The sequence below is a fragment of the Hypomesus transpacificus genome, chromosome 11, assembly GCF_021917145.1.
Source record: "Hypomesus transpacificus isolate Combined female chromosome 11, fHypTra1, whole genome shotgun sequence".
Taxonomy (NCBI): Eukaryota; Metazoa; Chordata; class Actinopteri; order Osmeriformes; family Osmeridae; genus Hypomesus; species Hypomesus transpacificus.
This window is the reverse complement of record NC_061070.1, coordinates 10,580,235-10,593,727: the sequence shown is the minus strand read 5'-3', so window position 1 is coordinate 10,593,727 and position 13,493 is coordinate 10,580,235. Positions and strand designations below refer to the sequence as shown.

The 13,493-nt window shown below is 44.6% G+C and overlaps 3 protein-coding genes across 3 annotated transcripts; all 3 read right to left on the bottom strand.

Annotated features, from left to right (window-relative positions):
- Positions 1–214: 214 nt before the first annotated feature.
- Positions 215–2,324, bottom strand: calhm2.1 (calcium homeostasis modulator family member 2, tandem duplicate 1). Its single transcript, XM_047028970.1, has 3 exons — positions 2,177–2,324; positions 1,229–1,852; positions 215–995 (listed from the first exon to the last, which is right to left on the bottom strand). The coding sequence occupies exons 2-3, from the start codon at positions 1,772–1,774 to the stop codon at positions 582–584; spliced, it is 960 nt and encodes a 319-aa protein (XP_046884926.1). The 5' UTR covers positions 1,775–1,852; positions 2,177–2,324; the 3' UTR covers positions 215–581.
- A 292-nt stretch (positions 2,325–2,616) lies between these two features.
- Positions 2,617–5,158, bottom strand: calhm3 (calcium homeostasis modulator 3). Its single transcript, XM_047028969.1, has 4 exons — positions 4,638–5,158; positions 4,246–4,373; positions 3,929–4,056; positions 2,617–3,563 (listed from the first exon to the last, which is right to left on the bottom strand). Exons 1-4 carry the CDS (start codon positions 4,922–4,924, stop codon positions 3,111–3,113), a joined length of 996 nt encoding a protein of 331 aa, XP_046884925.1. The 5' UTR covers positions 4,925–5,158; the 3' UTR covers positions 2,617–3,110.
- A 361-nt stretch (positions 5,159–5,519) lies between these two features.
- hells (helicase, lymphoid specific) lies at positions 5,520–12,684 on the bottom strand. The gene is made up of 23 exons (XM_047028901.1): positions 12,406–12,684; positions 12,178–12,287; positions 11,888–12,006; positions 11,670–11,792; positions 11,298–11,333; positions 11,175–11,199; positions 10,990–11,051; positions 10,862–10,903; positions 10,512–10,733; positions 10,217–10,399; positions 9,886–10,029; positions 9,294–9,490; positions 8,953–9,049; positions 8,635–8,796; positions 8,384–8,529; positions 7,828–7,972; positions 7,515–7,598; positions 7,248–7,367; positions 7,001–7,117; positions 6,628–6,787; positions 6,412–6,508; positions 6,230–6,306; positions 5,520–6,042 (listed from the first exon to the last, which is right to left on the bottom strand). The coding sequence occupies exons 1-23, from the start codon at positions 12,411–12,413 to the stop codon at positions 5,954–5,956; spliced, it is 2,565 nt and encodes an 854-aa protein (XP_046884857.1). The 5' UTR covers positions 12,414–12,684; the 3' UTR covers positions 5,520–5,953.
- Positions 12,685–13,493: the final 809 nt, after the last annotated feature.

Below are 13,493 nucleotides of genomic sequence, written 5' to 3'. Positions count from 1 at the left end.
CAGGTACACAGAAGAATAGACTGACTGATGGTACAAACTACAGAGGCAGAAAAGCCAGACGTAGAGACACAGGTGCGTTTCACAAATGTAAACAAGAGAAAAGCAAGATTATGTCACATAAGATATCATATCAAGGAGCCAAACCAGAAAGGTTATGCCACTCGAGTAAGAAAGTACCTACATAACAGTTCCATGCAGACTGTATCATATTTTTATTTCATAAATAATTATTTCACCTTATGTTGGACAACTTTGGGACAGATAGAAAGAGCAGCGAATACATGTAAACAAGATAATGTATAAACACATAATGCATACTAATTTACTCCTGAGCGGTATAGATCCAGTGGAATCTTTCACTATACATGCATGAGGACATGATTAGAATACTTAAATAAACAGCAAGTATACTGAATTCTCAAGGAGTGTAAGCTTCCGTTCCAGTCCACTGTTAGCTAACACAAATACCCATTGGCAAGGCCTAATTATCAATAGTGTTAACACTGGACTGGAACCAAAGCCACCACACGACATGGTTCCCTATCGCCAGTGTTCAAGAACACTGGACTGTCCATTGACAGTCAACTGAGGGTGTCCATCTCTTTGTCCATCTCCTCAGTGTTGTCGTCCACATTATATTGAGCCCACTTGTTCAGTCTGCTATAAAGAGGCAACCCATTCTTCTCTCTGTACAGATAGACTCCAGTCACTCTGTTCCACTCCGTACTAGAGACAGGGTTGGCGGCCTGGTTCTCCAGGAGCAGCTCTTTCTCGTTCTTCTCCAGCGCCACAAAGCCAAAGAAACTCTTCACGCTCTGGGCAGCGTGGAGGAGGGCATGCGCCTGGGCCGTGCGCTGGAAGAGGTCGTTCTCACAGGAGCGAAACTGGGACCAGTAGGCCTCCTGCTGGTAGCCCAGGGGAGAGCAGCAGCGCTTTGCGCACAGCATTGCGAACACAGCCAGCGCCATGGCTGCCACCAGCAGCCAGCCTAACAACTGAGAGAAATGATACGGATAGCGATCCATCAAGACACTCCTCCAGGAGGGGATTCTACAGTCGAATTCTACAGTTGAACACAGGCAGCCTACAAGCAACCTGTACCAGAACAGATCATGTTTAGACAAACAGTGATCCATTTATGTCCGAATTGTGAGACTGTGGATGTGAGTATTTATGATCTCCATGCATACTCCTTCATTTATATGCCATTATAAAAGAAAGTACATACCTGAGACTCATACTTCAGCCTACGCTCTATTTCACTCCGGAAGTGTTGTAGTTCTGGAGGGACACTCCCCTCACAAGGGAACGTGGCTATGACCTCTGACGCCTGTCCCGACGGGAAGCCCTCCAAGGTCGTGGGGTCAATAAACTCACTGAGGGCGCAGACGTAGCCCTCCCCCCTGAGAAGAGAGATCACCACCCACGTCACGGGGGCCACCGCTGCACGCCCGATGACAGATCCGAAAAGTGCAAAGACCGACGCCCCCGACAGCTTCCAGCACCTTCTGAGCCTGCACTCGGACACCAGGTCCCACATGCTCTTGTTTATCATCATGCCAATGAGGAAGAACGCCAGGGCGGGCACCCCGAGCGCTGCCAGGCCATAGCGGTAGTTACGACCAGAAGAGCATGGGCAGCTGAAAGCGAAGATGTTGTACATGGTCTGGCTGGCCACAGTGCCCAGGGCGATCAAACCATTGAAGATCATCACATCTTTGCTCTTGAAGAAGAGGGAGACAAACTTGAAATTCTCTGTGACGAGAGCAGCCATCGTGGACCTCTGATAGGGAATTCTTATTCTGGAGAAGCAGGGTTTATTTTCCTGTAGCTTGAATGCCGAGTAGTCAGTCTAGAGGAAGTAAAACAAAGATGTATGAATAGGAGCTTTGTGTGTTATTGTTGGTCAATGCTTCATTTTATTGAAAGATACTGTATGCTCTGTTATGTGTGATAGCCAGAGAATTCTTGCTTCATAAATGAATGGATTCCGTTTTCTAACAGAACTCCGGTCAGGACTATGCAATAGGGTGCTTTCAACATGCTTTCAATTATAACTTTTGTAAACGTACTGTATAACTTCAGAATCCATGCATTCATAACACTTAGATAGTATGGAAGAGAAACAGCAAATAGGAAAAAATGTGGCATCACTTAATAACTCATGCAAACTTACTTTCCATAACCAGTTGGAAGCCCCAATAAAAACTTTTAAGAGTAGACAGTACGGCGGGAAATGCTGTGACCAAAACCTTTTGTAAGAACAGGAAGGAGGGTGGCATTCGCTTCACTGTTTTCAGGAAAGGTTCTATGTTTTCAGAAGTTTTTTCTCTGAGCAGGTCTGAGCATGTGCAGTGAGTCCTCAGTAGATGATACTGCCCACAGTTTCCAGCCATTGGAAAAAGGGCCCCAACTGGAAACATATGTTGAACTTCATGGAGATCCACGTTTCTGTGATGTCACCAAGCAAGATGGCGGCTACCATGGCAAGCAGAACTAATCTGGAACAACTGGCTATATTACAGAACTGAGCTACAGCACATACTGTACTAATGTAACGGGCAATTAATGAGCATATTTGCGCAAACATCTACTAAGTTAACCCTTTAATAAATGCACCAATATAACATTGAAAATACATTTTAATCTACATAGAAACTTGCAATATGATTTGCTTTGTAGATCAAAAGGCAAGATGCTTTCAGCAAATTTACTGCTCTGCGTATGTACATCTCAGACACAATAACCAGGCTGAAAAACATTATTCAAGTACCTTTGAATCACATATTTATCTGTCATTGATATATTACATATTTGTCTTCCACTATCACATTGTATTTCAAAACCTGAAATTCCCAGCAGAAATGCAAAGGATTTTCTTTGAGGAATATAGAGCACACATAAAGAAAAACATATCTGAGTTTGCATCTCATATGCATGTGGTTGAGCACTGGGAAAAGAGAACCATGCAAAACCAACCAAGCTAAATCCCGGCACATTCAGATTTGACTGTAGTGCAGGTTTTTCACCATCATTGTCAGTGCCATCTATTACCCTGTAAGCAAACACACACACACACACACACACACAAACACACACAGAGTCTAAGCCTAAACATCTGAGTAGAGGGTCCGTCCGTTGTGGTCCTCCCAGGTGATGCACACTCTGGGCCTGAAGGCCATCTTGGTGACATCCAGTTCAGGCTTACACAGGTACCACTTGCACAACAGCTGGTCCACCTGCTCCTGCTTGGTAATCCCATGCAGTCTCTCCTCCTCCTCATCCTCCTCCTCGTACTTCTCTGTCCGACCGCGCGGGGTGGGCGACAGGGGAAGCCGGAGCACCGTGTCCTCGCGCATCCCCTCGAAGAACTGCACCACGCACTTGCGGGCAAAGTCCCGAGCGTGCAGCACGCAGGTCTCGTCGAAGAGCTTCTGCTCCACGTCCAGGTAGTTGCTCCAGTAGCGCGTCTGCAGGAAGGTGGCGTGGTTGAAGCACGGCTTGATGAGACGCCCCACCGCACCCAGGAGAATGAGGAAGAGGAGGATGGCCCAGCCAATTGCCTGCCAGGAGAGTTAAAAAGATGTTGGTATTTCATCCGACTCCATCAGTCATCGTGTCAATTGTCTCTCCGGCACACCCATGGATTTAGTTACAGCCATGACAGTTGACAGCCTGCTTAAAGTAACTTGACAACCTATTCTACAGAAAACATGTTCAAAGCCTGATATGTGACAAGAGCTGGTATTTTATTATATATAAGATATAAGACAAGGTATATTACATCTTGACATCACTGTGCTGGTATTTATTGTAAATGACTAGAGTAAAAAAGATATCATGCACAGGTTGGACAACCTGTGGCAGTTGTTAAGAAAACATATCACACAGACAGTGAAAGAGGATATTACAACGTCATAGCCCTTACTTGTGAGTAACAACGGACGTAGCGTGAGACGGCTTTGCGGAACGTGCTGTTTCGAAAGATCATGTCTTCCTTGCAGGGGACCTTGGCCATGAGCTTGACCACATCCAGACCTGTGATGTTGGGCATACCTGGGAAAAGCATACATCACATGACGGCATATGTTGTTAGAAGTTTTTGTGTGTATGTACAGTCTCACAAACACACACCAGAACACCACAACCATTTCAAACAACCCCCAAATAAGCCTAGGGAACGGAAGAGGAGAGAACATAGACTGGTAAAGGAGTTGAAAAGAGGTAGTATATGATTCTACTCACCAGAGAAATATATGGGGTCCACACCCATGCTGAAAGCACAGATGAAGATCTTGCCATCCAGCAGAGTGACCAGGATCCACACCATGGGAGCCAGTAAAGCCCTCTGGATCATGGCAGAGAAGAGGTATCTGTGCAGAGGGACCCATATCATTGTCAAGATCAAATCCCCTAGTTCCAAGGCACTCCTGTATAAATATTGTTCCTTTAATATAATTATTTTTAAAAAACTATGTAGTTTAGGTTATGTTTGTTTTCTCAACAGAATTTGGAAGGCTAGTTCAGTTTAGAAATTACAAACCAAACCAATTCTAGTGACGTCCAATCTATCATTTATTTTCCAAACCATTTTCACACCAAGTAAGCATCATGTGGGCAAAAAAGTGTGGACTCACTTGACAACGGCAGGATTTTTTGCTCTCTTTCCGATGGGCCTCAGCCACTCCTCCATCATCACCCCTGTGTGTCGGTTCACCAGGATCCCCAGGAAGAAGAATATGATTGGCGGGACAAACATCACTCCCAGCGAGTAGAGTTTGTTGTATTGAGGTATACAGGGGCAGTTGAAGTCAAAGCTGGTGTACAGCTTAACACTGACCAGGGCTAGTATGATACAGATACCATTGGAGATGGACTCTGAGTTGGACTGGAAATAATGCAGGACTAACTTCAGACGATCCATACTGTAGCTAGAGGTTTGTGACTACAACTTTAAAAGCAGATACTGTAGTAGACAAGGGAAGTAATTACTTTTAACTATAAAAAATTGTATTAAAAAAGTATAAATTAAGTTATAAAACAAGTACTATTTGCCCTACCGCAATACAACTCTGACGATGAAATAAGTTAATTCCAGAAGCCGAAGGTAATGCTATAGTAAATCCTTTCAGACCAGACTAATACGTCAGCGCAGACAGTGATCTAGGAAGAGACTGAAAAAGGTACCAGCCAGATGCCAATGCTCTTTGACCACACCCCAACAGGACATGTGAGCACTAGAGGCTTTGCAGGAGAATGAAGGGTGTGTTCACAGGCTACCAAAGGTACAGGTGCAACAACTTTGTACAAAGACAAAATACTTGACCTGTGCTTGTAATTAAAAGGATCAGTCTAACTTTTACAAAGCACACATTAGACTACATCTTTGACTAAGCTATTGAGTGTTTACTTACCTACTCCAGTAACCACAATTCTTAAAACGTTGAAGCAATGATTACATTTATTTCTCTTTTAGTCCAATATGTATGTGGTTTATGATAACAAAAAACAAACAATACTACATTTAATTGAAAACCTAGTTTATTTCTCTAAAATGTGGTGATTACAAAACATGAAGGACAAGGTCAGTGTGCAAGGAGATAACTCCCCTTACAGAAAAGTGCAAGGAATGTTTTTTTAATCAAAAATACAGTATAGCTTACTATGTTTTAGATGTTAACAGGAAAGGGAAAGCGTACAGCAGTATATATGAAAGAAAAAAAACATGAAACAACTGCTCTTAAGAAATCTTACTTGCAAAGATTTATCTCCCAACATAATACTTCAAACCCTAAACAAAAACAAAATGATAACAATTGAATGAGATCATTTTGTCATGCGTTTCTACAGCAGTTTCAGGATGGTTGGTTTCAGTCCCTACTGTAACACCCAGCCACTCATTGGTCCCCGTATGTACTAGCTTAAGGTCTTGAGATGATGTCTAAATGTCTTCTCAGGTCAGGCTGATCTCAGACGACTCTTTGGCTTCAATCACCCGGAACACTCCAACCTTCTCCTGCTTAGAGCTCTTCTTTTCCTTGTCTGTATAAGGGAGGGGGTAGTAAATGATTGTACATGATATCTTGGCATTAATTCTGGTTCAAAAACATCAATTTAGATTAAATATTATAATTTAGGCATTTTTTTGTTGAAGTTAATTGGGAGAAAATAAGGACTGGAAGTATTTAAGATATGTTGACTTGTGTTTTAGGTCAAGACTGAAACTCACCCATCAGGTCACTGCGGTCCAGCAGAAACTCCAGGTCCTTGTCACTGATGACCTTACCCATGGTGCTTTTCACCCCCCTGAAGAAAGCAAAAGAATAATTGCCATGATTAGACAACTGCAGTCACTCTCATATACTACAGTATCCAATGCCCTTTATAAAGAAGCGTTAAACTCATGCCTACTTCTCATAATCTCGGGATTTGAGAAGCTCCATCAGCTCAGAAACATCGATGCAGCTTTTGGTCTGCTTCAGCTCCGCCTTCCCTCCCTTGAACTTGTCTGTGGGACGAAAGATTGACATGAGCCCACATGAACACCGATTCAGATTGACCCGACTCACAGCTGCATACAGTTCCAAACAAGAGTCGGAAATCAAAGGAAGTGCTGCATGTGCTTACTCTTATGAATGACCATCTTCTCCAGTTTCCTCTTTGCGGAGGCCCTCTCCAGGATCTTCTGGTCGATGGTGTTGGCCGTGACCAGGCGGTACACCACCACGGGCTTGGTCTGGCCAATCCGGTGACACCGGTCCTGGGCCTGCAGGTCAGCCTGGGGGTTCTAGACGTGGATGAGGGGGATGGTTACTCCGTTATGTGCCGCGCAAGACTATCGCATGTCAGCATCACGTGTGGTACATACTTATTGGCAGCCATTGTTTGAAAGGTGCGTTTTAAAATGTGGTTTTCAAGCACCAACGCAACGCGTTATGAATGGGTTGAGGGCACGTCAAAAGTTCCATCTTTGCAGTGGTTCCGAGTGCCTAGCACCTACCCAGTCACTGTCGAAGATGATGACCGTGTCGGCAGCGGTCAGGTTGATCCCCAGCCCCCCTGCCCTAGTGCTCAGCAGGAACAGGAACACCTCGGGATCGGAGGAGAATCTCTTCATCTGGGAGCAAACAGGATTCCCATTACCTTACATAACACGTTATGGTCATAGAACACATTTTCCAGCGTGGTTCTCGGAGCTCAACGCCCGGTGAATGACGGCGATGGAGAAGTGGCTAGCGGGTGCTCACGTTGTCGTCCCTGTCGTTGTAGGACATGCTCCCGTCCAGCCGGCTGTATTGGTAGCCCCGCAGGTAGCAGTAGTCCATCAGGATGTCCAGGATGGACGTCATCTGACTGAAGATCAGCACCTGTCCTCACCAAAACAAACCCACAAATTAAGTTGTCGATTTGGTGCAGTCCTTATGTGATGGTTTATCCTCTTGGTTAAACAATGAGATGGAAATGTTCAGCATTCGAGCGCTAGAGGACAGTTTGAATATGACTGTGTAGCTGACCTTATGTCCTCTTTTCTTCAGCTCTGGCAACAATCTGTCCAGTATAAGGAACTTCCCAGAGGTCTGGACCAGTTGCTCATCAATCTAGAGAGGGACAAATGCTATTAATGGAAGCTATAAATAAATACTTGCTAATCAGAACATACCACCAACCTATTCTTCATATGAATATATAATAAAAACATGCATACAAATATTCTATTTTCCCTGGTCTGTATTTACAACTGGAACACACTTTTCAAATTTTCTTTTCAGAATGCAAAAAAGTTACTGTTCCCATCAGCGTATATTTTTAAATGTTCCTGCTCATTACCTTGAACTCCTGAGTGGCAGGGTCCAAGGGGTACTCGATTAGGTAGGGGTGATTGCAGCACCTCTTCAGCAGCATGAGAATGTTCTGCAGCTTCAGGTTGATCTGGGCGTCCAGGGGCATCTGGACGTCTACGACTGGGGCAGAGCTGAGGGACAGACAGACACGACTTGGATTACAGACCGAACCTCAAAATATTGTTGTGATGTCGCACTTGGTAGATTTGTTTTGTTGTACTGTGCTATTGTCTAAATAATGTAATATTTTGACAGAAAGTAATTTTTGCACGATGCCCGTTTATAACACTGACTGTTCCATAGCTCTAACCATCAAAACACTGTTAGAACTATGTACTCTTGATCTTAAATGATCTCACTTTATTTGCACTGTGGGTACTTCACTTGAGATAAAAGCTCCTGCTTAATTAATGAAATGTAAACCTGCACCCTGGACTTATGACAGACTTTAAACACGTCTGGGTGGAAAGTTCAAAATGTCCCCTTTACGTTGACATCTAAGACAACTTGTTATTAGAAATCGAGAGGGAGTTCATATGGACCTCTGCTCTGCCTCCTTCTGAAGCCTCTCCAGGTATTTCTCCAGGTCGCCGGGGGACTCTACCCCCCCTTGCTCTGAGTAGTCCACCAGCCTCCGGCTCCGGCGCTTCGGCCTGCCAACGGACGTCACCGCCACAGGGGCCTCCACCTGAGAGCAGAGGGGGCGGGGTTACATTGGATGGGAATTTCCATTCTCTACCTTTTAAATCAAATATATACACAAAAAAGGCCCATCCTGTACTAATGTAGCTACCTTCTCCTGGCCCAGCATTTTGGAGATTGTCTTGTTGACGACAGCCGTGTAGAAGGCCTCCTGCTTGGCGGTGAGAGGAGCATAAACGATGACCTCCTTCTTGGGTGGGATCTCCAGTGTCACGTCGGACTTGAGCCGCCTCAGCAGGAACGGTGTCAGGATCTGAAACCAGAGACGGAACCCCACGTTGGTGATGATGACCAGCTCCTGCAGGCGTCTCGCGGCCAAAACAGTTCTGACGGCATGCGTGGGGTGCAGGGTTGGTCTCTTGAAAACGTCTAATATTCATGGACTGAAGTCAAGGGGGGCAGCCGTTACCTGGTGAAGCATGTTCAGGATATTCTTCTCTTGCTCGTTGGCGACGATATTCTCAGCTTCTGCCCCAATGGTGTTGATATCGAACCACGATTCAAAGCTGCAGACAGAAATCGAATGAATGACCTACAAGCTCCCCCAACCCTCTCTTGGGATATCTACCGTTTCATGCAGTGTGAAAATTAAGAGTGGGTCATTACTTCATACACATTAGCAGCCAAATCTATTTGGTGCGAAAGAGCAATTGGCAGCTGAGAAATGTGTGCAAAGAAAATCTATAAAAAAACGCTTGTCTTATATAAACACAGAGCACATAATCACACCATGCGCCAGCTGGCAACTACCTCTTGAGGTCATCAAAGACCTCAGGCAGCAGAAAGTTGAGCAGGGACCAGAGCTCGGACAGATTGTTCTGCAGAGGAGTGCCAGTAAGAAGCAGCTTGTTGTCCGTTGGCAGCTTTTTCAGCTCCCTCACCAGACGGCAGTTTAGGTTCTTGATCCTGTGGCCCTCGTCCACAATCAGATACTTCCAAGGGAAGCGCTGGACGAACAGAGGGAGAGAGAGTTAGAGAGAGGCACGGGGCACGGGGGGGAAGTGACAGGGTGACCCAAGCTTTTTCCCCCAGTTCGGATGTCATGCAAATTCCAATCTATTAGTCATACGTAAGGGTCAGATATGTAGAGATAGATTGCATGCTATCATATGACGGAATTGCATGACGGACATGCAAAGGTAGTTGTAAAGCTTCTCTAGGATGTGATCTATGTAGACAAGGACAACATTCATTCACCATATCCTCAACAGTCAACAAACAAATTCCATTCCCACCAGTCTGCTAATAAAGTGCACTCATGTTATGAGGAAGAACTCGTGTGCCGTGAGAAGAACAGGAAGTCTACAAATGGCTACCAGGCCACGAGGGGGAAGTGGCTTACCTGAAGGAGACTCCTGTCGATCATGGCCATCTCGAAGGAGGTGACCACCACAGGGTACATGTTGAGAGACCCCTGGGGCTTACGAATCTTCTTCAGCAGGGCCGCCCTCTCTGGCTTGGTCCCGTGGTACAGCTGCACAGACACCTGCCAGCACAGGGCCAACAGACAAAGGCGCTCGGGTTAGAAGGGGATCAAAGTGTTTCTATAATCAAAGTTTGTAACATGAATCTTGTCGTCCCCACCATTGTCAACATGTGTTCCGACAATGGGGTAATCCTTGTATAAGAGTTCAGAAGGAAAAAAAAGCTCTGTGCTTTTTTTTGTGTGCTACCTCCGGTGTGAAACGCTTGAACTCGTTGATCCAGTTGGGGAGTGTGGAGAGAGGGGCCACCACCAGGAAAGGCCCCAGCACCTTCTTCTCAACCATCATGGCCACATGAGCGATGCACTGGATGGTCTTCCCGAGACCCATCTCGTCTGCCAGAATCCCGTTAATGCCGTTCTCCCACAGCATCTGGAAAAGAAAGGGAACATCCGTTCTTTGTGAGATCAAGCGATCGAAACGACGACAACGCCGACAATTGCGCTTACAATGCAACGAGAGAGTCGACAAGACCCACACTCACCCTGAGCCACTCCACGCCCTCGATCTGGTACTGCCTCATGATGCCACCAGTCACGAGAGCGGGCTGTTGGACAGGCACGGGCTGGCCGTTCACCTTCCTCTCTGGGTCCAGCAGCTGCTTGGAACTTTCTCGCACCGCCTCCGACAGGCGCCCCTTGATATCGGTGTTGGAGTCACTCATCTTCTCGATGTCCTCCGCATCTAGCTTCCTGGAACTGGGTACCTGCTCGCGTGGGGCGAGAAGAGAGGGGGGGGGGAATGCTTGGATTGTGACACATCATCGTACGGCTACCGTTGAGTATGACGCAAGTAACAACTCCACGGGGGTGTTCAAGTAGGAAAGACAGTTACCTCCTCCTCCACTCTGGCCTTCTTAGCCGTGGACATGATTTCCTAAAAGAAACCAAACAAGTATTTGAAACGGAACACTTTATAGAAACCTGTATATTCAAATTCCAAAAGGATACGACTTTACACACCTCTTTAGACATGACGTCGGCTATTTTGTAGTCCTCCTCTCGCTCCCGCTTCTTTCTCTCCACTTCAAACAAGGGTGAACGACATCAAAGGAGGAACATTCTAACTGACAAGCGTGTTGGCTATATGAAAACAGCATGTCGTAAACGGAGAGTATGCGAGAAAGGAAGCCCCCAAAAATGCTCACCTCTCTCTGTATTTTTGCCAGTGCCCTGTGACAGAAATATTTGATAGGTTAGTGCTATGAGAGACAACCAGCTGATTAAACTGTCATACAAGATGCAAGAGACAGAAATGGAAACCCACAAACCTTCTTTGTCTTTTCCTGCTTCTCTTTCCTTATCTCCTGAATTCAGAAGAAAACAAGTTAGAACCGCCAACTGGTCACACTTCACCTACTCCTTTTGAAATGCAATCAAATTTGCCATAATCTCCCCAACCCTTTTGGACTGTTCTTATTTGATACAGGCTAGTTTGCAACTGAGCAGTTTTATTTCAAGAATACATATCCTTCAATTACAATCCTCACCAGCATGTGTTACCATGTCAGTTATAAGAGGCTGCAGGATCTGAGCTACTGAACAATGTTTGAGGTCAAATGTGAGGGTGAGCTTAATGTGAGCTATATTAATCTCATCTCATAGTGATTTTAGTAGGACTGTTCTCCATTCACCAACTTTACCTCCTGTTGTTGCAGCTCCATCTTTGTCAGCAGGAACTTTGAATAAATGTTACTTTTCTCCAGCAGGTGCTGCAGTCTCTTGAAGCGTATCTCATGAGACTCCTTCTCCATAGACACTCGTGCCTTATGAGCAGAACATACGTTACAAAATCGATCGTGTGTTGGCTATTACATACGCCATACAGTTCGAATGCAACACTGATTAATATAAACGATACCTTTTCCATCATTTCCTTCTCTTTCCGTTCCCCTTTCTCCATCAACTGATTCTCCTCTTCCTCCATTTCTTTAGTGATAATAACTTCAGACACGTCCTTTTCAGCTTTCACACTTGCAGCTATGGAAAACAAGTAGTCAACTGATTGGCCGTTCAGCAAGTTTTTGGTCTAACATGTTGAAATTGTTAACAATACAGCAAGAAATGCATCATGCAGCAAGAAAATGGGTCTTAAGTCAATGGACCAGTATTTTCATAGTACACTGTTCATGTTTTTAGCTAGCTAGCTACCATTCGCAGACAATGCTGTCTCCTCCGGCATAGCTGTACCAAGCGGCACCTCCGATTCGTCAGGCTTGGGGCAATGCGGAGACACACTTCGGATCTCTTCCGTCGTTGCACTGAGAAAGAAAGCAAGGGTTGGTAGCTTGTTCTGTTAGAGCTATCTAAACTAGTTTGACAGCAGCTAATTACCATGTCAAACCAGCACAACGGATTTTAAAACACGTAAAAACGTACCAACTCATGATGAACCACGTTTTGCTACTGTAGTCACGAAATAGAACTTCTGCAGCTGAGTTCCAGTAGCTACTGTACTGAGTTATAAAAGACAACGTTGGCAAAGTATTTGCAATGTGGTTGGTGCAGTGAACACCAACAACTTCAGTAGCCTAAGCAAGTTAGCTAGATAACTGGTTTATAAGAACAGGCACTATCTTGTTACAATAGCGATTTGCTAGAATAAAAATTTATATAATCCCAAACGTGACACAGGTTTCAATGTAGGATACAGACTCGAGAGTACCGGTATGTATGGCAGCGGAGGGAGGGGCTTCACAATTTCGCGCCAAAAAGGATCAAACCATGTAATTTCTTTGAGGGGTACAAGTAACTTCTGTGGCGCAACAGACAGGCAAAATATTATGTTCTATTTAAGGACTAAGATCGGACGAATATATGTAAATATTGTATATATAAATGGTATACAATAAAAACACATACATGAATAAACATTTTCCTTATCACTAAGTTATGCAACCACGAACTGACGTAAAAACCCCGTGAGACGAGTTCTGAAATCCATCTGATTAATATTTCCCGCCTGTAGAAGATAAACCAACCTACAACCTGAGGGCTCTGCATCTCACTACAGCCAACGATAAGAGGTACTAAGGGTTTAATAAGGGTAATAAGGGTTTCGAAACGAGTTGGTTTAAACTTCTTCGTGTGATTGTTATAAAATGTAGAAAACACCCAGCAAACGTAATGGTAACGGTGATCTCTAATAATGGTTTCCCAGGGGAATAAGATGATGTCACATAAGAGGCACACATACATTTTGAGATTGTGGCGAATAGTTCTTCTTTCTTAACATAATTTTCTCAGAACACAACAACAGTGGATGATATAACCGCTGCTGAGCTGACCAAATTATATATTTAAATTTCTATTACAATTGAAATAGTTTCGGGTACTGTCTTATTTATCTTTTGACTAAGTATTGAAATAGTTTTCAAACTACAAATGTTGATTTACTAAAATGACAAATTCATTGACCCTCCCACCCAAGTCTCACCCTAGGTCTACTTGATAGGATCTTGCAGATT